Source organism: Mus pahari, chromosome 16, assembly GCF_900095145.1.
Source record: "Mus pahari chromosome 16, PAHARI_EIJ_v1.1, whole genome shotgun sequence".
Lineage (NCBI taxonomy): Eukaryota > Metazoa > Chordata > Mammalia > Rodentia > Muridae > Mus > Mus pahari.
Genome location: NC_034605.1, coordinates 57,343,180 through 57,368,740, shown reverse-complemented (window position 1 = coordinate 57,368,740; position 25,561 = coordinate 57,343,180). Strand labels below are relative to the sequence as shown.

The 25,561-nt window shown below is 49.1% G+C and overlaps 1 protein-coding gene across 2 annotated transcripts; it reads left to right on the top strand.

The window, feature by feature from the left end:
• The first annotated feature begins 6,501 nt into the window (after positions 1–6,501).
• Positions 6,502–24,179, top strand: Cltb (clathrin light chain B). 2 transcript variants are annotated; one of them, XM_021215503.2, is made up of 6 exons: positions 6,502–6,790; positions 11,194–11,240; positions 18,640–18,757; positions 18,959–19,070; positions 20,680–20,733; positions 23,722–24,179. In XM_021215503.2, the coding sequence occupies exons 1-6, from the start codon at positions 6,604–6,606 to the stop codon at positions 23,891–23,893; spliced, it is 690 nt and encodes a 229-aa protein (XP_021071162.1). In that variant the 5' UTR covers positions 6,502–6,603; the 3' UTR covers positions 23,894–24,179. The 2 variants fall into 2 exon arrangements, with proteins under 2 accessions (XP_021071162.1, XP_021071163.1); XM_021215504.2 differs by lacking the exon at positions 20,680–20,733.
• Positions 24,180–25,561: the final 1,382 nt, after the last annotated feature.

Sequence of the window (25,561 nt, the reverse complement as noted above, 5' to 3'; positions counted from 1 at the left end):
TATACCTTCACATGTCACAGGCTAATTGCACTAGGATAGAAAGCAGACTTTGGAACCAATATGTCATCAAGGAAAATGTTCTTACTAGGTCAGGTCCAAGGATGAAGCCAGGTGTGCACTATGATAAAGCAAGGCCATGTGAAACTTTTGCTTTGAATTTATAATGAGCTTATAGAATGAGATACTGCTTTGAAATCCTTCTGTGACTCCCCTTTTGTGTAACATTTTATACGTGAGGTAATTTTATAAAGAACTTTTGTCTAAGAAGGAATAAAAAGGCTGAGAGAAGAAATAAAGTGTGACTTATCTTTTGGGTGCTCTGCTCCATCCATCAAATATATATATATATATATATATATATATATATATATATATATATATATATATATATATATATATTTGTGTATATGTATACATGAATGTACAGGTATAGGTGTGTGTGTGTGTATGTGTGTGTGTGTGTGTGTGTGTGTGTGTGTATGCATGCATGCATGAACACTTGAGGAATTGTTGAAATGGGAAGTCTAGCCTGGCCAAAGTGTATGTATCTCTGTGTGTCTGTGTGTGTGCTTGAATTCTTGCCATTTTGTTTTGTTTTGTTTTGTGTTTTTGTTTTTTTGTTTTTTGGTTTTTTTTGTTTTCTTTTCTCTCTGGTTCCTGAAGAGTTAACTACAAGTCTCTCACCTGGCCAGCAACGGGCCCTAGAGCCAGAGAGAAACTAAGCCTTTTTCTTAAATTCCCTGTTGCCATCAGTGGGAATCAAATTACCAGAAGCCAAAGGCTTTTGGCCACAGAATAGCAAAGAGTTAAAACCAGAATTGTCAAAGGTAAAGCAGTTCTGGCTCTGATCACCAGTGAAGCCACTCATGGCTGCCTGCCTCAGTCTTCAATACTGGGCTGGCCACCAGCATTTGGCCATGGTCTGTCTTTCTTTCTTTCTTTCTTTCTTTTTTTTTTTTTTTTTTTAAGATTTATTTATTTATTATATGTAAGTAGCTGTCTTCAGACATTCCAGAAGAGGGCGTCAGATCTTGTTACAGATGGTTATGAGCCACCATGTTGTTGCTGGGATTTGAACTCCGAACCTTGGGAAGAGCAGTTGGGCACTATTACCCACTGAGCCATCTCACCAGCCCTGGCCATGGTGTTTCTTACAGTGACACCAACCAGACTAAGAGCATCTACTGTCTAGTCCTCCTGGCTATAAACCATCTCTCCGCATGTTATTCACCTCCTTAACCACTAGGAGCCATTAACCTACGGTGTGTTGTATGCACTCCTTTATGTTGGATGTTTGCTCTAGTGGGGTCGTGCAACCCGCCGGCTTGGTGGCTAGCTTCTTTCACTTGCCCTAGCGCTGTGTCACACCTTTATGACTGAACCGTGCTGTACTTTCTGCAGTGGCGGCAGTTTTCGCTCATTAATCAGCTGATGGACATTTGAATTTTTTCATATTTAGATTATTTTGTTGTGTTGTGTTTGTTTGTTTTTTTCTTTTCTGAGACAGGGTCTTTGCTATTATAAACCAACCTATCTCCAAGCTCCTGATCCTGCTGCATCCGACCTCCAAGGGCTGGCCGCGCAGGTGGGTCCCATCATGCCTTTCTTAATGACGATGACTGTCATCACTAACCCGGCTGTGGATATTTGTATAGAAACTTTTTGAATAGCTGTTTTGATTCTTGTGTAGATAGACCCAGGGATTCAAGTTGCTGGGTCGTCCGGTGATTCTATTTTTAACTTTTTGAAGAAACAGCAGCGACATTTTTTACATTCTACAGTCTGTAGTGGATCCAAGTTTACAGTGACCTTGTTAACACTTCTCCCTTTGAGAATAGAAGTCTGTGCTATCGTAAGAGTGTGAGGTGCTATCTAACTGAGGCTTGGATTTGCATTTCTGTGATAACTAATGATGCTCTTCATGTGACTGCTGTACATTTTCATTGCTTTGCTTTTAAGACAAGGTCACACCACACAGTCCAAGCTGGTCTTCAGTTTGTGCTGGGATTATAACTATGGACTTCTATGCCCACCTCGGTTTTTTTTTTTTTTTCTTTTTTGGGGACAGAATCTTGATACGTTAGCTGCTCTTGGCTTCCTGTAATCAAGCAATCCTCATTCGTCAGACTTTTGGGTCGCTGGCACTATAGACTATGATGTCTCACTTGGATGCTTATTCATCACTATTTTGGTGATAGTGGGAATCGAATTGTGGCCCTTGAACAAACTATGCAAGTGTCTACCACTGAACTATGCTCCTAACATTTGCCTCAAACATTTCACGAAACTGAGGAGTAAAGAACATTCCCTGGGGCTGGAGAGGTGGCTCAGTGGTTAAGAGCACTGACTGCTCTTCCAGAGATCCTGAGTTCAAATCCCAGCAACCACATGGTGGCTCACAACCATCTGTAATGGGGTCTGATGCCCTCTTCTGGTGTGTCTGAAGGCAGTGACAGTGTACTCATATACATAAAGTAAGTTAAATCTTAATAATAATAATAAAGGAACATGCCCTACTTAACTCACTTTGTGTTCTGAGTAACAAGAGGATACAAAAACTAAATACAGAGCAAATAATAATAAAACTCTTGAGCCCAGTGTGGTGGCCCACATCTTTAATCCAGCAACCCAGAGGCAGAGGAGGGTAGATCTCTGTGAGTTTGGGGCCTGGTCTACAGAGAAAGTTTCAGGACCAACTAACCAAATTTATCAGTACAACAAAAGGATTACACAAGGGAAACAGGTGGGCATGATTCCTGGTCAAGGATGGCATAACATATAAAAATCAATCAAGACATTGGGCGAAGTGGTGCACAGTCAGAAGTCTGAACCGTCTGTAAGGAGAAGGTAGGCAATGGGGACTGGTGTCCTTAAAGACATGCCTTGTCCTGACCTGGCTGTCCTTCCTTCTCTGTCCCTCTGCCTCCTTTCCACCATGAAGTGACCTTCAGCACACCTTCTGCCACAGAGCCGGCTCTGCCTCACCTCACACATGCCAAAAAGCAATGGAGTCGTGGACAGAAACCACGGAACAGAGGAGATCTTGAATGTTTATAAGTTGTTTTCTGAGTATCTTGTCACATTGGCAGAGAGAGAGAGAGAGAGAGAGAGAGGACAGCGTGTACAGTGACAACCAGAAATAACTGTTGAGGAAGCGCTCAGTAGGTGACCCTGATTCAAAGGTCAGATGATAAGTGACAGAGGACACTGGCTTCTTCTGGCCTGTGAATGCACACGTGAACACACACACACACAAATACACACACACACACACACACATACACATGATACATTTAAAAAAATTTTTATGGGCTGGTGAGATGGCTCAGCAGGTAAGAGCACTGATTGCTCTTCCAAAGGTCCTGAGTTCAAATCCCAGCTACCACATGGTGGCTCACAGCCATCTGTAATGAGATCTGACACCCTCTTCTGGTATGTTAAAGACAGTTACAGTGTATTTATATATAATAATAAGTAGCCGGGCATGGTGGCACACGCCTTTAATCCCAGCACTCGGGAGGCAGAGGCAGGCGGATTTCTGAGTTCGAGGCCAGCCTGGTCTACAGAGTGAGTTCCAGGACATCCAGGGCTACACAGAGAAACCCTGTCTTGAAAAAAAACAAAAAAAAAAATAAGTAAATCTTTAAAAAAAAATTTTTATGGGCTGGAGAGATGGTTCAGTGGTTAAGAGCACTGGTTGCTCTTCCAGAGGTCCTGAGTTCAATTCCCAGCAACAACATGGCTCTTATAACCATCTGTAATGGGATCTGATGCCCTCTTCTGGTGTGTCTGAAAAGAGCAATGGTATACTCATATACATTAAATAAATAAATAAATAAATAAATCTCCCCCCACCCCCATTCTTCCAGAGAACCTGGGTTTAATTCCCAGCACCTACACAGACTTCACAACTGCCTGTAACTCTAGTTCCAGGGTATTTGGCACCCTCACACACACATCCATAAGGCAAAACAGCAATGCACATACAACAAATCTTTAAATTAAAGAAATTATTTACGTGTATGTGCCTGTCCATATGTGTCCCATGTGCATGCAATGCCCACAGAGACCAGAAAAGGACATTGAATCTCCTGACACTGGAGTTGTGAGCCACCTGATGTGGATGCTGGGAGCTGATCCTCGGTCATCTGAGAAAGCAGTGAGTGCTCTTAACTGCTGAGCCATCTCTCCAGCCCAAACATGGCTCTTTTAAAAATAAAAATGGCAGGGATGAAGAAAGCACTCCATAGTAACAGAAAGCGGAGTGCTGCTGTCCTGGGAGTGGGCTGAAACAGAAGCCAACTGAGAAAGGGTACAGGAAGCCTTTCAGGTGATGTGTGCCTCCTTTCTTCGTTGAGTTAGAGTGCTAGAAAGGTGCTGCTCAGGCTGCTGGGGTGGAAAAGACATCAACAATATCCCTGTCAGCATCTTTCATGAGATAATATTGACCTGCCAGGCATCCCACTGAGGTTGGAAAGACAGAGAACTGGTTACTCTTGCAGACAGCCACATCCTGCAGTAGCTCTAGCTACAATGTATCTAGTTACATATACACACTTATCCATACCCATATATATATACATGTGTATAACTTTAAAAAATAATTTTAAAAAATGATGCATGAAGCAGAATCATATGGATTTCTGTGAGTTTGAGGCCAGCCTGGTCTACATAGCAGGCTCAAGACCAGACAGAGCTGCATAGTGAGACTGACTCAAAAACCTTAAAGTTCTCACTGGTGTAGTAGTGGCATGAACATTACAGGGGTAACCTCACTGCACCTCACTGTGATGACCTGCTCATTCCTTCAGCCAGTGTTAATTGAGCTCAGCCAGTGTTAATTGAACTCAGTGGGTTACTAACACACACACACACACACACACACACACACACAAAACCAGGGGAGGATGGAGGGGGGGGACTGGTGAGATGGCTCAGCGCTTAAGAGCATTGACTGCTCTTCTGAAGGTACTGAGTTAAAATCCCAGCAACCACATGGTGGCTCACAACCACCAGTAATGAAATCTGATGCCCTCTCCTGGTGCATCTGAAGACAGCCACAGTGTACTTATGTATAATAATAAATAAATCTTTGGGCTGGAGCAAGCAGGGACTGAGTGAACAGAGTTGACCAGAGAGGGAGCAGAGGTCCTAAACCAATTCAATTCTGAACAATCACATGAAGGCTCACAACCATTTGCACAGCCACAGTGTACTCACATAAACATATAAATAAATAAACAAATATTTTTTTAAAAGTGGGGGAGGGGAACTGTTGGGGACGGGATACCTGGGAGGCATGAGATATGTGAGGGGGAAGCATATGCTCAAAATGCATTACTTTTATGTATAAAATTGACAAAGAGTGCTGCAGAGATGACTCAGTGGTTAAGAGCTCTGACTGCTCTTCCAGAGGTTCTGAGTTCAATTCCCAGCAACCACATGGTGGCTCACAACCATCTGTGATGTGATCTTGGCGCCCTCTTCTGTCCTACAGGCATATATGCAGGCAGAACACTGTATACATAATAAATAAATACTAAAAAAAAAAAAAAAATGGACAAAGTGGTGGTGCACGCCTTTAATCCCAGCATCCCAGAGGTAGAGGCACGTGGATCTTTATGAATTTGAGGCCGGCCTTATCTACAGAGTGAGCTCCAGGAACAGCCAGGGATACATGGAGAAACGCTGTCTTGAAAAGCAAAAACACAACCAAAAAATTTACCGTATTTTTGAAAAAGGTCGCCGGGCAGTAGCGGCGCATGCCTTTAATCCCAGCACTCGGGAGGCAGAGGCAGGCGAATTTCTGAGTTCGAGACCAGCCTGGTTTACAGAGTGAGTTCCAGGACAGTCAGAGCTATACAGGGAAACCCTGAATCGAAAAACCAAAAATAAAATAAAAACAACAACAACAAAAAAAAAAAACCAAACGTGAAAAATGACTGCAATGTGCAATGAGAGTTTGAGGAATGGCATACAATCTGCTGTCTCGATACGTATATTAATTACCAAAGAAAACGGCAGCTTTACCATAGAAAGATACCTGTACTGAGTAATCTACGTGAACTAGAGAAAGAGCTCAAATTGAAAGACGAAACAATCAGCCAGTTAGTTGCCTTAAGGAACATCAATGTCACCAGACACAGAGAAAGAGGAACCGTCCCTGATTTCAGGGGACCATCACACAGATTGGGCAGCGGGATGCTACATGCAGTCCTGGGCTGAGAGAACAAGGCTCTGCTGCACGTGCCAGGCACTCAAGCCTTTCCCAACCTCAGCTTCCTCCTCCCACGCAGGAAGAGGACTCTCGTTTCACGCAGCTCACAAAATCGGCTCTGGGAGAAACTTGTCGGTTGAATGCACCCAGTGCCAGCCCGGTGCGGCTGGCTCGCTCTGGAGCCAAAGGTGGGCTGCGGGGGCTCGAACCAAGGGCGGGGCGACCACCCAGCCCCGCGGGCCCCGCCCTCGGCCGCTGACGTCACCGCATTCCCGCCGCGACTCCTCCCGCCGCCGCTGCAGCCGCAGTGACAGGCAAGCCGGGCGGGTGACGGGAAGTGCGGGCCGCGGGCGCGGGCGGGAGGTGACAGCAGCCACGCGGGGAAGATGGCTGAGGACTTCGGCTTCTTCTCATCGTCCGAGAGCGGGGCCCCCGAGGCCGCCGAGGAGGACCCGGCGGCCGCCTTCCTGGCCCAGCAGGAGAGCGAGATTGCTGGCATCGAGAATGACCCGGGTTTCGGGGCACCTGCCGCCAGCCAGGTGGCCTCTGCGCAGCCGGGACTCGCGAGCGGGGGTGAGTCAGCGCAGCGGCCTGGAACGGCGGAGGCAGAGGCCACCACCGGGGGCGGGAGGCCCAGTCTCGGTCAGACCCGGCCTGGGTCCCTGCCGTAGTCTGAGTCCGGCTATCCAGGGTGACCAAGGGTACCTGGGGGGCTGTGTGTATCCGTGAGGCCTGGGAAGAGAGGGAGGAGCCCGGGAAATGAGTTGGAGTCTGCGCTGAGACTGGTTCTGCTGACTCTGGGGACAGGAATTTAGTCATGACATTTCATCCCCAGGCCAGCTCCTCCACCCTGGCTCTGGAACCTTCCCCCTGCTCAGTTCTGACACTGTCCCAGTGTCCTAGCTAAGTGGTACAGGTGTGGGACGAACACGGTCCTCCTGACCCAGGGCTTAACGTTCCATTCTGCAGGGAAGCTGGGGCGCTTTGGGGACCACCTGCGGTCCTGCAGCAGTGCTGGAGACAATGTTAATTACATATAATAATTTCATACATGTTACTGAACCCATTTCAAAACTGACTTCAAAGAGTACACTATTAAAACAACTAGGAAGTAGCAATAAAGAATTAAACCCCTTCTTTCGGATGCTGAGTTCTTCCTGTCCAGACCGTACAGTCTTTCATGGGCCCGACTGTAAGTCTGGGCAGGGGCACAAATGGCCATGAGCTGTGCCCTTCCTGTTTGTAACTGTTTGTTTAGTGGATTTACAAAGGTGGCCCGGACCTCTGCGTGTGGCTTCAGACATAAGGGTTCAGGGCCTTTTTCCTGCATTGTTAGGTTTATCATTGATACTTCTGCCCCAAGGAACAATTTCTTATAAATATATTTAAATATTTAGTAAAAATATGGACCTTCGTGGTGATCCTCCTAATAGATCTTGTTTCTTATTTTTTGGTGTCATGTTAAAGAGGTTTAATGGTCCTGTTGGAAATAAATATTGTATGGATACGTTCATCTTTCTTTCCTTCCACATTTGCTGTGCTGCCATCCCCACTGAGAACACAGAAGGAAGAAACCATATCTATGGCCCAGCGTTTGAATGAACTCTGACATAAGTGTAATAAGCCTTTTGTAACCTACATGGAGTTTGAGGGGCTATCAGGATGGCTTGTCAAGTAAATGTAAATCAGCCCAGCCTGGTGACACCTGAGCTCAGTCCCTGTAACCCTCCTGGTGGTAGAGAGAACGCACTCCCACAAATTGTCTCCTGGCCTCCCATACATGCATGCACCACACACAAACACACTCAAGTAAAGAAAATGTAAATAATAATAATAATAATAATTAGAAAGAAAAAATGGAGTTTGAATGTCTTGCCTAGGGCCACACAACCATGAGTGAAAGGTCTGGGGCTTGATTTCAGGCCTCCTAGTTCTGTTCTTCCGAAGGGCAGCTGTGCTGGTCTCCTTAGGGGATGATTGGATACAGCAAGGAGAAGCAGGAGCCTATCCAAGCCAGCCATGCAGGTCTGAAATAGCAGCTCTCAGTCCCTCACCTCCATTGTCCCTGGGACCCTCCTAAGTTCCTGTATGGAACTCACTTGTCCATGGTTACCCCTTGGGAAGAGTCCTTTCCCTCATTAGGAGGTCCCAAGTAGTTGGCAACTCAGGAGAAAGACAGATGCGGTTCCGGCTGAGGATAGCCACAGCAGCCTGGGATTTTTGCAAGTTGTAGTCTTTCCTAGGGACTTACAGTCTGGGTGGGTAGGGCACTGACTGGCCCTAGATATGAGAGAACCCTTAGGTGATAACCTAACCCTTAGGGGAGCTGCCAGGGACGTGGTCCTCTGAGGGTCTCCCGGACTCCAACACTTGATGCTGCAGGTGCCCAGCTGCCCTTCTGAGTGGCAGTTTGGGGAACAAGGAGGTGCTTCAGGAGGGGAGCTCAGCGGGTGTTCAGGCATAAATAGAACAGACCTGATTCTCCTAAACCTAGACCGTGGGAGGCACCCATCCTCCTCTGCGTTGTAGGAGCCTGGGTGGTCTGAGGTGACTGGTCTGGGCTTTCTGGGAGCTGGAAAGAAGCTGGTTCTAACAGCAGCCACCAATGCATACCTCTGAGTCACCTCCTGTAGACAATGAGGTCTTCTGATAGCAGCTCTCAGTGCCAAGTTCAATGCTGCTTCACTGTGGCTGGCTCTCAGGGGGGCCTGGGGAAAGCTGTGTCTGGCTAGGCCTGAACCGGAACCCCCCTGAGCCTTCCCTCTGGGCGGATCTGCAGCCGGCTCAAGCCGAGGATACTTTGTTTCCATTCATCAGCCTTGGGCAGTGCCCAAATGCTCTACACTTTCACACCCGTTCTCTGGGCTCTTGGCCTGCCTGCGACTTACCGGCCAGCTCTGTGTAATCCTCTTGCCCCTGCTGGCCTCAGTAAGCTCACAGGAATGTTCTGGATCTTTTGCCATTATTCCTGAGGTGACCACACACCAAAAAGCTTATCCTCGGGACTCGTTATTTGCTTTGCTGTATTTGTTCTGCCGGCTCTGTTGTAGACTCGGAATCATAAATGTGCAAAAGCCCTGTGGGATACAGGCTGGTAATTCCGAGAGTGGGTGTGTATGCAGTCCCAAAGAGTCTAACAATGCTCCATTTTCTGGAGGCCTGGGTGGGCAACAGGAAATCATGTGGCCTTGCCAAAGAGAGGTCTGCTGGAGGCAGGTCAGGTTAATGAGAGGGAGTGTGACGTCTCCAAAAGGCTGTTCCCATAGGTACATAGCATCAGGAATGGACCCTGGTGATGTAAGGCTAGGTAGAGAAGATGTCCCAGAAGAAGCCCCTCTGAGGAAAATGCTCATACCCTTTTGGGACCACCCTTATTTAGAGAGCAGGCCACCTGTACTGTAGAAACCCTCCCAGAGGGAGTGGGGTGAGAGCTGTCATAGTGGATCAGGATTAATCACTGCTTGACGGTAAATAAGTTATAATTTATATCAGCGACACATGATTGACATGAGGCTGCGTGGCCCTGTTGAATTCTGTCAGGCGTAGGCCAGAATCACTGTTGCTCCTCAGAGGCCAGTCTGTCCCATACAGAGCTAATTGTTTATCTGTGGTGACCACATGAGGCCTGCTGTGGCTCGCAGCTAGGAGGCATGACAGTTTCAGAGAGGCCTTGTCAGTTACAATGAGCCCCCAAGAACAGTCCAGCTCTCATTTGGCCAACCATCTCTGCTCATCCATTCTATGCAGGAGTCCTTAACTGGGACTAAAATATAAATATAAATATAAGCCGGGCGGTGGTGGCGCACGCCTTTAATCCCAGCACTTGGGAGGCAGAGGCAGGCGAATTTCTGAGTTTGAGGCCAGCCTGGTCTACAGAGTGAGTTCCAGGACAGCCAGGACTATAAAGAGAAACCCTGTCTCAAAAAAAGAAAAATATACACACACACACACATATATATATAAATACACACACACACACACACACACACACATATGCATCCAGTCTGGGCATGCCAAGTCACTATACAAGACAGTGGGACACCCTGTGTAGTGTTCCGGTATACCCCAGAAATGAGACTTTCTTTCAGTACCTAGGGAAGTAAGTTGAGGAAGCAGGTTAAGATTCCCTGTAGGAGGTAACTTACACACCAATTAAAAAAAATTAATTTGTTTATTCAGCATCTAGTGACCAAACTTGTAGAGAGGCCTAGGCCCCATGCATGGGTGTGGCTCCGAACCACAGTGCTCTCATTTGTCAATAGCAGGACAGACAACCAAAGCAGGAGTGTAGGTTTGAGATGTTGAGGGCACAGGCTGGGCTGGGCCTGGGAGTGAGGGGAAGGTAACCATGAAAGTCACCCCTGCAGCAGAAGCTACAGGTCGTTTGTGGCTGACTGGATACTGGATAAAGGGATTGTGTAGTGTCGCTGTGAAGCCAACATGAAACCCTGGGAAGGGCACAGAGAGGAAAAATAGGCCAAGCGTTGCCCAGGGGGAGCTGTGAAGCTGCTCGCCCAGGCAGAGTGGTTGCTCAAGGTTCCAGCAGGACATGCAGAGACATAGACCCCTCTCGTCCTCATTCCCGGTGGCCTCTCCCTAAGCTCACAGTTCCCCTGTCTACTCAGGAGGTCCCAGCTCCACGACAGACTTCAGGTTGGTAAGGAACGGTGCACTGCCAGGTGATCTGGAGCAATCACAGTAGCCTTCCGAGCCTCCACTTGAGAATCTGTAAAATGGGTCACTGTTTCATCATAGCTGTGGCAGATATTGGGGATGACAGTGAGTGTACGTGGGAACAGTTGGAGCCTGAGCCTCATTGTTTATATATCAATTATATCTCCGGGGGTAGGGAGAGGGTGGCGGGTATCAATATACCCATGGGTGTATGCATAGGTTGGCTTGAGAAGCAAAAAAATAGGACCATTGTGTGTTTGTAAGCTGGACTGTGAATGAAACTGTCTCCTTGCTCTTTCCAGCTGGTTCAGAGGACATGGGGACTACAGTCAATGGAGATGTGTTTCAGGTAAGCAGAGGTGGGACGGACTGTCTCAGGCTCAGTGACTTGTTACCCCATTGGAGGTCATTTAGGGCTCACCACGTTTCCTACACTGATTGTTTTCTTGTCGTGTGCTGGGGACAGGGACTGACTGAGGAGTCGCTTAGGTTGTCCTCAGGAGAATCTAGCTTTAGGAAGGAGTGGCGTGGGATGGAGGGAACCTGAGCTGTGCCTGGGCAGGTACCTCTGGTGGGAGGCTGGCCTGACTGGCCATCGCCCACACCCATGGGTACTTTAACTGGCTAAGTTCTTTGATCAGGACATTAGATGTGGAATTTACCCTAAGCAAATGGTTGGAAAAGGGTACCCAGATTCTCTGCAGGACAGCAGACAAACTAGAAATAGCCTACATGTCTGGAATCAGGGACCTAGGTCAACTGTTCCAAAGGGCTATCGGAGCTTCCTGTCCCTGTAGGCATGCATGTTCTTATTAAAACAACTTGCAGAATGAATGATGTGCCATTATTTTTATTTTTGATGTTTGCACAAAATTATTTGGAAATAATAATTTCCTGAGAGTACGAGGCCCTGGCTTCCTCTTTCCACCACAGGGACTGGTACAGTATGGATGGGAAGGTAAAGACCATCTGGGGATGGAGCTTAGGGGAGAAGCTCCGTGTTAAACCCCCAGGACCACAGAACCCCAAATGTCTAGGTGGGGCTGAGCCTCTAGTCTGTGAGCTTTAATTCTCAACTTGGGCAGGTAAGACTCGGATGTTAGGGCCTGCAGCTTCCAGATCTTCTGAGCCCCACCCTGTGGAGGAGTTGGCCTCTTGGATCCTGGGAGAATAAACAATACTTTCTTATGTAAGTGGGATGGGCTCATCCTAACACAGGAAAGAAAACTGGCCTAGCCCCATTTCTGGAAAATGACTCAACAGACAATGAGTTAGAAAAGTCTCTTCTGGCGGCTTCACGTCCAGTTGAGTATAGCCGAGCTAAGGAGTAAGCGTTGCTCTTTCTTAGGACTTTGGTCAGGCTGTTTCTGGGCTCCAGGAACACCTACAAAGGCCTTAATGGCTCAAAAGGTCTCTGTCCTGCAGTGGATATGCTGGAGCAGCATTTGGAACTGCAAGAGTATCTAGAGCATTCTGAGTCACATACTCTCACCTTCTCAGTTGAAGAGAAGCTTGAGACTTCAACAGATATTGAAGAAATTCACAGTTGGAGTTTTTCCTCACTTGAATGACTTGGCTCTCCTGGCCCTGGCTCTCCAGGCCATTTGCTGCCTCCTTCAGCATCACTGTCCATGAGGGGATGTGAAGAGTGCAGTCTCAGGAGTAATTCTTATTCTCTGCTGTCACAGGGCCCTGAGGCATGTTGATCTGCGAATCATGCCACACCCTGCTCCCCTAGAATTCTCCTGGGCAAGGGAAGGTCACAGAAGAGACCATTTATTTGGCTTAGCAGCGGAGTTCCTTCCTGCCTGCTCTGCGTGTGCTCTGAACTGTGCTTTGCTCTGCCGCTGGGCCCAGAAGACTATGTGTAGGCTAAGTGCAGTGAGCGGTGTGTGGCACGCACTTTCAGGGATTACAGCCTTGGCCTTTGCAAGCTCAGTGCGTCCACCACCCTGGGTAGAGCCTTGGGTCTCAGTCTTTTCTAGCAGACTAGGTGAGTGACCAAGTACAAACCTCGTCCCAGCATAGCAGGAGGGTAAGCCTCGTAGCACCCATTCCAGCTCCTTTGGCTACTGGGGGACAGGGACAGGGCTGGAGGACCCCACAGAACTCATCTCCTTTCTGCCTTCTCCCCACCCCCACCCCACTCTGTGCATCTCTTCTCCTCCTGTGAGCTACTTAGAGGAATCTACAGCTCAGCCCAGCTTAGCTTGAGCTGCTCAGTCCTGAAGGCGGATAAACTGGCCATAAAGTTTTAGCATGCACTTGGCTGGCGTGAAAGCCTAGCTTTCCAAGTGGGGCCCAATAGAGATGTCCCTCAAAAGAAGGGGACAGTAGGCTGGGTGGAGGTCACCTGACCTGCCTGTGGCCTCTTGTTTCTTGCTCCTGGCCATACCCAGCCCTTTCTTCCATGGTACTTGGGAGGAGTGCTAAGTATTTCTTTGGCCACTATAGCCCTGGGCTGCTAAACCTTCAGGAATCCCATCTCCTACTAGGATACTCAAATAGACAGGATTTAGATGAGCCTCTAGGATGCTCAAATAGACAGAATGGATGAGCCTCAGTGTAGCCTCTGATCCTTACTGGCACGGGCAGAAAAATAAGTCCAAAGCAACCTGGAGAGAAGCCAGTGAGGTGATTCTCAGGGCCTGCCCGTCAGCAACCCTGCTGTGCTCAGCTGTCTGGTAGTGAGGGCCCTGAGCACCTGGTGACAGTGAGCCACAAGTAGTCATGCTCTTTAACGTGAGTGGGCTGTGGGGAGACCTCACGGCGGCTGCATTTATTATGTGAGCCTTATTAGATGCCTTGAGCAGGATGCTGTCATTTCACAGGTTTGAAAGCAAGGTTGCGCCGGGCGTAGTAGCACATACCTTTAATCCCAGCACTTGGGAGGCAGAGGCAGGTGACTTTCTGAGTTCGAGGCCAGCCTAGTCTACAGAGTGAGTTCCAGGACAGCCAGGGCTACACAGAGAAACCCTGTCTCAAAAAAGCCAAAAAAAAAAAAAAAATTAGAAGAAGAAAGAAAGGAAGCAAGGAAGCAAGCAAGCAAACAGGGTTGCCCAGGGAAAGGGATTTTTCTCAGCTCCATCACCTGGTGCATAGCAGAACAGGCACTGTAAGCCAGGCCTCTCTGATACAGTGTCCAGCCTGGTCCCTCCCCTAGCTTTATAGCCAGCCGTTTGGCCATTCATTTCTCAGCTCGCATTCTTTGGGGGCCAGGCCTGTGCTGTGGAAGTGGTGGGTGTGAAAGCAAAGCCAACGGAGTTTTTGTCCTCGGAGTTTACTTCTAATGGAGTTCTGGGAAGGCCAGAGAAACCTGGAAAGAAATCAGTATAGCCCAGGAGCTTGGATTTGCGGGTAACTGAAACAGGAGGGTCAGAAGTTCAAGGCTAGCATGGGGCACATTTTCATTTTGAGGCCATTAAAAAAACAAAACAACTCTAACAGCTTGAGTTCTTTTTGTGTCTGAAAACAACTTAGGGCTTTACAGGGATTAACCTACTTAATCCTCCCAACACCCATTACGCAGTGTCTTTTATTATCCCCATTTTGCTCAAGGAGATTTAATAGCTGTTCTAGTTAGATGGAGCTGGAAGCCTGGAAGCCCAGCAGGGGGCAAGTGACAGAGGAAGTGGGTTTCAAGGCTGCTCTAAGGGAGGCATGGCTGGCCCTGGCTGAGGGAACAGCGTGTGTAAAGGCACGGAAGCTAAAGCAGTTGGTTCAGGGTTCATCCTGAGACCCTATGGAGTCTGCTGCATAGAGGGATATGTCAGGAAAGCCCCAAGAGGCCACAGACATGGGGTTGGATAGGATTGCCTAACGTAACTCCCAATCATAGTGTACCAGTGGCCTCTCATGTGGTGTAGGAGGTGGTCCCAGCTCAGGTAGACATCATAGCCTGGACCTGTAACTGTCCACATCACTTCCAGGCATGGGAGGTGCTGTGGAATCCTGAGCCTCGTGTGCTTTGGGTGTGCAGAAGGATCCTGAGCCTCGTGCCCTGAGTGTGCAGCGGGATCCTGAGTCCCGTGTGCCCTGGGTGACTGCTCCAGGGCTGCCCAAGCTTCATACCCAGACCTGGGTAGTGGAGGAGGCCGAGGCTTCAGTTTCTGGCTTTCTCTGCAGGATGACCTTGAATTAGTAACTTAACCTTTCTGAGCCAGGTTTCTCAGTTTTAAAATGGGGATTCAAGGCCCTGCCCTGTTGTTCCCACAGGGTTGTTAGAAAAAGCACTCTGTAACCATGACAGCCTTATACATTACTGACTTGAGCTTAGGAGTGGCCTGGTGGCAGGAGAGGGGTGTGTGTGTGTGTGTGTGTGTGTGTGTGTGTGTGTGTGTGTGTGTGTGTGAGGTAGGGACCCTGAAGGGACAAAGTCTTTAATCTTGAGGTCACTTAGCAGCAGCCAGGCTGGGGCCTGGGAGTGTGGGTGGGTGGTACTATTTATCTAGCATGCCTAAGGCCCTGGATCAGTCCCTACCACAGGGATGGGGGCGGGAGGGGGCAGAGGACCAATCGAAGAGATAAGGGCAGTACAGGAGTCATGCAGTGTTCCTGTTAGCTGTTCTGTGGCAGGGACGTTCACACCCAGCTATTCAGTCTAAACCTGGCTCTGTCACTGGCTTGCCAAGGGTGACTGTGGCACTTTGGAACTAGAGTCCCCTTACCTATAAAACAAGGGCAATAAAACCTTCTGAGTAGAATTGTAAAGATCAAAGGCATCTGCTTACTAGCAAGTGCTCTGGAATCCTAACATGGGCTCAGGTTTAGGGTGCCTGCCCAGGGATGTTGCTCTGGTGCCTCTTCCCTCCTCTTGCTCCTACATCTCTTAGCACCTGCCCTGTTTTGTCCTTCAGCTTGCTGGATCTTGGTGTATAATGACTTCTCTCGGTCTTTGCTCTGCTCCCAGGCAAGAATGGCCATGCCGGTTTTTTGTCTGGCCCTTCCCATGCCCTGTACTATACTACAGTATACCCCTCAGCTATGGCCCTCATCTCTGAGGGACTCCCCATTTCATGCAACCAGAAGACAGGCTGTCTTGTCCATCCCTGTCCATGGCCTCCACACTTAGGAATTTAATGTTATCTCTTCCTCTCACTCCACTTCCTTCTCCTTGTCCCTTGGGTTGTACTTGAACCCAGGGCCTTATGACAGGTAGGGATACCATCTCCCATTGAGCTACGTCTCTAGCCTCAATAAACCTCCCTTGTCTTGGCCCTCCTGCTCTGGATGCTGTGTGGTGGCAGCCGGTCTCTGCTTTTATGGAGCATACTTTCTTAGGCAGCTGAGGTGGGGGAGTAACCATGTAAACAGGTAAGCCATTTCTGCAACAGGCACTCTAAGGACAATAAAATGTGGTGTCCCCTGGGATCCAGATGGCGTCGGTTCCAGCATCCCTGAAGATATAAAAGCCCAAGAATTCAAGTTACTTGTATAATAAAATGGTCAAGTATTCAGGTTGTGTGTGGCTCAGTAGTAGAAACTTCCAAGGCCTGTGGTGAAGATTTCAGTGGCTGGAGGAAGAAAGCGGGAACACTACAGTAGAAGCCCTATGGGGTCTGTGCCCACAGAAACGTGGAGGGCAGAGTAAAGGTGCCAGGCATGGTAGCAGGACCTGCTTTCCCATCCTTCAGAGAGAAAGGGTCGCCCAGACCAGCGGTGTCCCATCCACACTGACCCAAGTGCACAACCCCCAACATTTCTGTCAAAAGCTCTATCAACTCTGTCATCAGAGCCGAACCCCGCCCACTAGGTCTGTCCATCTTTCTTGGCCTCAGTGTTTATTTTTGAGCAAAGGGAATGAGAACTGACGGCAATAGGCTGGTGAGATGGAAAAGCAGTAAAGATACTTCTTGCTAAGCCTGAAGACCTGAGTTCAACCCCAGAACCCGCAGAGGGAAGGAGAGAACCCATTCCCCAACTTGTCCTCTGACTTCCACGGTCAGGTTCTCCCTGGCAAACACAAATTGAGAAATGTAATTAAAGAAAAAGAATGATAATGCTAATCCCACCCACCGAGCTATCAGTCATCCTGTGGCAGGCACTCTTTGGCCTCACAGAGTTGAGAATGTAGCTCAGTTGGAAGGGTGGCTTGCTAAGCATGCACGTTGGATTTCATCAGTGCAATGGAGCACAACAGGACATAACCCTGGTGTAGTGGTCCACACCTGGTTGCCGCATTCGGAAGGTGGAGGAAGGTTAATCAGAAGTTTAAGGTTACCTTCAGATGTAGAACAAGTTCTGGGCTATCATGGGCTACGTGAGGCCCTGTCTCTACACAAAGAATAAATATCTTACAGATTATAGTGCGCCAAAACCCAGAATCAGGTCTGAGAGACCATCTTACTATGACGATTTTTAGTGAGGAAAACAAACGCATCTTGCAGCTTTAACAATGGGATTGTATGGCTTTTGAGTCCAAGTTTACCATAGCAGACTTTTATTATTTTATTTTATGTGTAAGAATATTTTGCCTATATCTTTTTTTAAAGATTTACTTTATATATGTGAGTACACTGTAGCTGTACAGATGGTTGTGAGCCTTCATGTGGTTGTTGAGAATTGGATTTTGTAGGACCTCGCTCACTCTGGTCAACCCCACTCACTCTGGCCCAAATATTTATTATTATAAATAAGTACACTGTAGCTGTCTTCTGACACATCAGAAGAGGGCATCAGATCTCATTACAGGTGGTTGTGAGCCACCATGTGGTTTCTGGGATTTGAACGCAAGACCTCTGGAAGAGCAGTCAGTGCTCTTAACCATTGAGCCACCTCTCTAGCCCTTGTTCTGTTTTTCAAGACAGGGTTTCTCTGTGTGTAGCCCTGGCTGTCCTGGATCTCGATCTGTAGACCAGGCTGGCCTTGAACTTACAGAGATCTGCCTGCCTGCCTCTGCCTCCTGAGTGCTGTGTGCTACCATTAACTGGCCATGACAGAGTTTTAGTCATGGTTGTTTTGCCTGTTGCTGGGCTGTAGGTTCACTTGAGAAAAGTCTGTTGTTTCCTATGTGCATTGTGGCAAGTGTCACAAAGGTGACACTCCTGAAGGACAAATGAACACATTAGTAATGAGGTCCTATTAGACTGCGTAAGTTTTAATCACATGACAGAACTATAACACAGATAGATTTTAATGATGGTAGCACAAGGCACACAAGCATTGTGTGCAAGACATGGCATTTACAAGTGTTTTTAAGATTTATTGTATGTGTATGAGTGTCTTGCTTGCATGTATGTATGTGTACCACCTGCAGGTAAATGCCTTCAGAGGCCAGAAGCAGGTACACAGTTTCCTGGAACTGGAGTTGCAGGCAGTTGTGAGCCGCTATGATGGTACTGGGAACTGGACTAGGGTCCCCTACCAGAGCAGCAAGTGCTCTTAATCATGACCCCCCGTCTCTTCAGTGCCAAGTTTAGTTTTAATACTCATCTCGTCATTGTATCAATCCTATGGGAGTGTTATAATTTATCCTGTCCTACGGTGAACGAAGGGGAGTGTCAAGGAGTTGGCGGGGTGATGGTCAGGCCCTGAGAGGTTGATCGGCCTGAGGCCACACGGGAGCAGTGTTGCTGGTGGAGGGGAACACAGGGTGTAAAGGTAGGGTGTAGTCACCAGGGGCTGGGTGCTGGTGTGGGTTGAGGTTGCCTGCTGCCGCCTGGGTGTCCTGCTTTGAGGGCTATCCTGGTACCAGTGAGAACAGCCCAGGGCAGGCATGCTGGGCCAGGAAAACTGCGTTTTTGTTGTAGGAGGCTAACGGGCCTGCCGATGGCTACGCTGCGATTGCCCAGGCGGACAGGTTGACTCAGGAGCCCGAGAGCATCCGGAAGTGGAGAGAGGAGCAGAAGAAAAGGCTGCAGGAGTTGGGTGAGGGCACACCCCGGGGAGAGTGACTCCAGCAGGGATGGCTCCGGTGCCTGCCAGGAGGGACAGAATCTCAGCTAGGCAGCCAAGGCAGGCCCACATGGCTAAGGGTGGGTCCTAGGGGTGCTGGCTAGGGCCAGGGGTGGAGCAGACAGGGCTGATCTGCACAGAAACGTTCTACTCATTCTCCTGCGGTGCTCACAGACGCTGCCTCGAAGGTGACCGAACAGGAGTGGCGGGAGAAGGCTAAGAAAGACCTGGAGGAATGGAACCAGCGCCAGAGTGAACAGGTTGAGAAGAACAAGATCAACAACAGGTGAGTGAAGGCCAGGGGATCTGAGGGGAGACAAGGAGGCTGAGAGAAGCCATGGGGACATAACGAGAACACAGAGGGAATCATAAGAACACAAGGGCATCTGAGAAGATGGAGGAGGGTGGGTGGTGGGGCTGGGGACTGCCTTTGAATGGATGGTGCATTGAGGACACAGGGAGGAGGGCTGCTGGAACCTTAGGGTTCCTGATAGCACGCCCACTCCTAAGCCCGTGCCCTCCCTGTGACCGAGAAGCAGAATAGGTACCAAGGCCTGGAGTGTACATAGACTCTCCAGGGCCCTCTGTCCTCTGTGGGCAACTCAGAGAGGAAACGGAGTAAAGAGTCAGCCTGAGTCTTTGATGTTATTTCTGTAAGAAATGGCAAATGATGGTAGTTCAACCCAGCGTGACGAAGGGACGCTAGTGGCCTGTGTGGATGAAAAGGCCAGGATGGTGGCATTGGGGCCTAAGTGACGTCAGTCAGCGTTCACTCTCCCTGCCACTCAGCTCTGCTTCCTTCCATTCTGGCTCTGCCAGTGGTCTTAAGCCCCTGTATGGGGACAGCAGCGTCAGGCCTCTGCCCTATGCTCCAGGCAAGCTCGGTGAAAACAGCAAGTATCTAGTGGCTCCTGCCAGAGTGGCCTTGGGCTGTGTGACCCTGCCGGTAGACAGGAGAAGGGCTGCTCCTGACCCAGCCAGGGTGAAAGTCCCATTGACTGGGTTGCTATGGGGGCCAGTCCTATGGAAACTGTGGGGACTGCAGTAGGAGCAGACGATCCTGCAGAATACAAGCAAGGTAGGGCATGGGGGTGAACCAGAGAACACATTTGTAAAAATGGATGTTCTCCTGCTTCCGATGCTGTGCCCTTCAAGATACAAGATCTTCCCTGAAGGGAAAGGCGATCGAACTGCTGCATGCTAAGCTGGGCTTTGGGTGTCTGGTAAGGGCCCTTCTGTAGCCTCAGAGTTTAGTGAGAGTCACACACATAGAGCCAGACTTGCATCCAGTGGGGCCCTGCGCGTGAAGACCATAGAAGCAATGTCCATGCTAGAGAAGAACCATTGTCTAGATTAGTGGGTGGCGACCCCAGGGGTCACATACCAGATGGTTCTGCATTACAGTTCATAACAGTAGAAAAATTACAGTCATAATGTAGCAGTGAAAATAATCATATGGCTGGGGGGCAGTCACCATAACATGTGGAGCTGTATTAAGGGGTGACAGCATTGGGAAGATTGAGAACCACTGGGCTGGAGTCTTGTCTTCAAGGGGTGACCATGGTTCATAAGGAGAGAAGAGCTGATGTAAGGGAGAACATTCTAGACCTGGGAGCATCATGGTAGGAAAGAGAGGATGTGGTGTGTTGGTCTACAGGGAGTCAAAGCATAGAGGGAATGGCTTTGGGAAGACTTCAGTGAGCAGTAGGGGGCCATCAACAGTTGGGGTCTCCCTACTCTCTTATGGGTAACTGTTAGTTTTAAATTGTACTTCCTAACATGTCTCCTCTTGGAGGTACTAACACACTGTTTCTCTTTCTCTTTAACCCTGTGCCTGCCTGTCTTGCTGTCTGCCTTCCCCCACCTAACTCCTTCTCCTAACGGGCTTCCTCAAGGATCGCTGACAAAGCGTTCTACCAGCAGCCAGATGCTGGTACCATTGGCTATGTGTACGTGGCTCCTTGGCTCTGCAGGGGCAGCTGTGGAGGGCGGCCCGGGCCGGTGGCTTTTCAGAGTCTCTTGTCTGCTGTGGTATAAATGAATGTGGTTGGGCTCCGAGCAATGACCAAAGCAGGAAGCGAGCTCCAGGGCTCCAGGACTGGTGTGGGCAGCAACCTGTGCCATGCAGCTTTTCATCTTTGTCCTGCTGCAAACTGCAGGGAACTTTGTCCAGTAGAGTTCCCAAGTCAGGGGGCGAAGGAAGGAATGCACTAGCCAGCCTCACGTGGGAGGGGCAAAGGGCAGGCAGCCCCATTCCTGAGCAGCCTCCCGGGGAGGGGTAGGTGAGATGAAGGGCTCTTTTGGGGGTTGGGGGAAGGGGGCAAACACCAGGCGCAGCTTGCTGAAGGTATGAATGAGTCTTTACAGGTCTACCCTTGCCCCACCCCTAAGTGCACTGACTTGGGCATGAGCCTCCGCCTCTGGGCTTGGAGTGTGGCTGGAACTGTGCCTGCTCCAGATCTGGAATGTCAGTCAGGTTTCCTCTCACACCAGCCCCAGATGACAGACAGTGTGTTAGGGACAGTAGGACTGGGGGAGAAGTTACAGGGAAGACACAGTGATTTCTGAGTATAGTTTACCCACATCACACCTTACTGTACTGATCCTGCTGGACCGGCCGGGGCCTTGCTGAACCATGCTACTGCAACCTCTACTGCGCTCTGCCTTCACCCTCTCTTGACACACACAGGGAGTTGCAGGATGAGGCTTCTTTCCCTTCGGCCCACCCCTTCCTCCTCCCATCTGACCTGCTGACACTTATCCTATCCCTGTCATTGGTCACACAAAGAGACAGATAGCCCTGCAAGTTGCTCATGGGAGGGAATACATCATGAACTCTGGAAGCCACACTCTCTGCTGGGAACCCAGTGTATGCTTCAGAGACTCATGGCCCTCAGTTACACCTTAAGAGTTAAAAATGAATTTGCAAAAAAAAAAAAAAAAATTCAGTTAGCAGGGGTTGATGAGGACACTCTAGATGGGAGAAGCAGCTAGGGCAGAGGCCTGGAGAGGACTGACAGGCTGGGTTTGTGGGGATGGATGGAAGCCAAAACTGGGAGGCCTCCACTTGGAAGCTGGACTCTCTGTGTCAAGCTGAGCAGCTCAGATTTGACCCTCAAGGCAGTCAGCAGCCACGGAGACATCTAATGAGGGAGCGAGACATCTGGCGGGTGTAGGTGCTGTAGAATACTACTGGGTTCGGTGCTCATATTGGACCCAAGGAAATGGTCCAGAGAACCCAGGAAGGCTCTGAAGGAGATAGAATTGGACCCAAGACTTCTCAGCCTTTCATCTGCCCACGGGTTTGCCAGGGGAGCCTGGGCAACGCAGATTCTGGTTCTGTAGGACCGAGGTGAGGCTCAGGACGCCTGTGCTGTTGGGCACGGATGAGCAGTAAAGGCACAGGGGGAACCTCTTGATCCTGACAGGCAGCTGCAAGGATAAAGCCCTTCATCCACACTCACTGTCTAACCCTCATGGCACAGAGCTGTCACACCACTGGACGCTCAGGCCAGAGATAGGCTCAGAAGAGTGGAAGCCATGCTTCTCGCCTCCCAGGTTAGCTGAGCACACGGCAGAAAGGCATGCTCATGATGGAGGGTCCCACCACCGAGCCCAGGCCAGTTCCGGTACACAGCACAGTGGAATCACTCGGAGAGCTCTGACTCACCTCCCAACTGCTCCCCAACTTTGGATCCCTTTTCCCCCTCCCAAATAACTGAGTCCAGTGTTCACAAACTCCTCAGTGTGAACCTATCAGGAGCCACACCCTTAAAGAAAACCGACTTTCCCTCCATACTCTAGGCTGTTGGCTGCGTTGATCCTGTGCGGGTAAGCACAGCCACCGTGTGTTCATGACACAAATGTCTGGTCAAGCCTCCTGACCTCTGGCTCTTGAAAACCTTTCTGCCCCCTTTCCACTATGGTCACTGAGCCCTGGTGTGTGTTACAAATGCCCCATTTATGGCTGGACAGTGACTTTCGAAACTGCCAACCAAGAATTCTGAAGGGCGGTAGAGTTCTTGCCTGGAATGCACACAGACAGAAATACCCAGTACCCAATACCACCCAATACCATCAAAGCAGACCCCTGAAGAAGAAACACCCCCGGTTTTATCCTAATATGATTCCAAATGAAGCAAAGCTTCCAATAGAACCTTTCCTGCACTGTGGCTCCATCCAGACAGAACTGTTCTGGGCTCAGAATGTTTCTGTAGTCAGATGTGCTTGCAAAGTGGAAGATTCCACATCCATTATACAGTTGATTAGGTGGTTAGTCAGTGTCCTCTCTTGAAAATATGAGGTAGGGATGGGGACACAGTTCAGTTGTAGGCTGAGTATGGGTACATCATTGTCTGAGGCCTAGGTTCCTTCAATCCCTAGTAATGAAAAAAAGAAGGAACACCTGTAATCTCGTAATCTCAGCAGGACCAGGAGGTCAAGGTCAACACTGGCTATGCTTTAAACAAAAAGAACTGTAGGGAAGGACTGACTGAACACGGAATACCCAGATTGGAGAGGGCTTTCAGAGGAGGCTACTCTGGGAACTAAATGACAAGCAATAAGCTAGCCAGGTGCAGGGGTACACACATGATCTCAGAACTGGAGAGGCAGAGGCAAGATCTCCAGAGTTCAAGACCAACTTGGGCTACATAGTGAACCACAGGCTCAAACAAAAAGCAATAGTCTGAGCCGGTGAGCAAGCCTCTGAGGAAGAGGTGACATTAAGTCCCACAGCTCTGAGTCTAGATGACCTCCATACTCAGGTCTAGGTTTCTTACATCAAGGCTGTTCCTGGTGGCTGAAGTCACAGGGCACAGGGATGGGGAGATTTCTGGCTAATGTCCCAGAGTAGGCTGCACACCACAGGCTGGGAGCAGGACACTAGTGACTCGGGGGAAGGCCACCCTGAACACCTGTCTTCTCTCTACCTTCAGGGCATCGGAAGAGGCTTTTGTGAAAGAATCCAAGGAGGAGACCCCGGGCACAGAGTGGGAGAAGGTAGCCCAGCTGTGTGACTTCAATCCCAAGAGCAGCAAGCAGTGTAAAGATGTGTCCCGCCTGCGCTCGGTGCTCATGTCCCTGAAGCAGACACCACTGTCCCGCTAGGTGCCCATCCTGAGAACGGCCACGAAGCACATGGGCCTTGCTGGAGCAGAGGAGCAGCTGCTTCGGCCAGGGTGGAACTTCCTCTGGCAGCTGCCACACACAGTCTGTTCTGTTCCTCTGAGGCTCTGGGAGCTGGGAGGTGGGACCCTTACCCCCTTCATCCCCCAACTCCTTCCTGGCCCCCTGGCCCAGCCCCTCATGACTCCTGTCAGCCCACTCGATTGTGACTGTCCCTCCTGATGTATTTTTCTTGGCTTAAAGGGTGTGTTAACTCTTTTTACACTTATTTATTAGTATCCTCATTTATCTGGAAGCCACATTTGGTGTCAGGGTTGTTTGTGCGTAGAATTTTCCTAGCTTCGTGTCCTTAAAAGGTGAGGATGCAGTCTTGGAAACCCAGGAGCTGGAAACGGGAACCCCAACCTGTCTGTGTCTGCTCTCCAAGAAGAAAGACAAATTTTCACAAGACGTCTGCAGCCTTGCTCTCTGTGATTCTTTAACAAGTCTGAAGGTAGGGACTCTGCTGTCCTCATGTATAGCTGAGACAACTAAGGCTCCCCAAACAGAATTGGCTTTCGTGCAGAAAGGAAGTGAGGCCAGCGTGCTCTAAGGTTGTGTCTAGGCCTGAGTAAGGGCAGCAAATACAGCATCTGCCCAACCTTCTTCCTTGAGAGAGACCAAGACCCTCTAAGACATGCAAGCCTGACAGATGTGCCTCCCTCTTCAGCTATTCCCCCCTGTGGACTTAGGATAAGCAACAGTGACCACACCTTCTTCCCCTTCAGCAGAGACTTTAAGCCATTATGATCTACATGGTGTTTGAAAAGATTTGGGTAACTGCCAACAGTATTAGTTCCCTAAGATTGCCATTAAAGAATACCAAAAAACCTGGCTGCCTTAGACCATCAGAAATCTATTGTCTCAGTTCTGGAGGCTAAAAGTCCTGAATTTGGGAACGACCAAGCCACACCCCCCAGAGATGCTAAGGCAGGACCTGTGCCTCTTGTAGCTTCCAGTAGCTCAGGTAGCTCTTGGTTTGCAGATACAGATCTCCAGTGTTGCCTATACCCTCACGTGGCTGACTTACATTCATCTTCCCATGTATGACTTGTGTGTCCAATCTTCTTTTTTTAAATATGGATATGAGGGGCTAGATATGGTTCAGAGGTTAAGAGCACTGGCTGCTCTTCCAGAGGTCCTGAGATCAAAGCCCAGCAACTACGTAGAAGCTTAAAACCACCTGTAACGGAATCTGACGCCCTCTTCTGGCATGCGTGTGTACATGCAGAGGTGGGGAGGGGGAGAGAACTCCTAAATAAATTTTAAAACAATGGATACCAGTCTTACTGGATTAAATCCCACCTTAAAGACTGTGTTTTAATTATTGATAGAGTGATGGTCATGAAGACTGTATTTTAACTATTTGATGGTCATGGCTGTAAAGTCCCTATTGCCAAATAAGGCCTAAAGAATTAAGAGTTGGACTTCAACTCTTAAATTTATTTTAGGGATGGGGGCATCATAACACTAGGTGGACATTACCTTTAAATATGGCACCATCTTCAGCTCCTATGCCCTGTTCTTGCATCCTGAGGGCTTCACAATGCAGTGTTCCACACTGGTGATATGCCTCATGGTTAAGATCATGATGGAGATACAAACACCTGG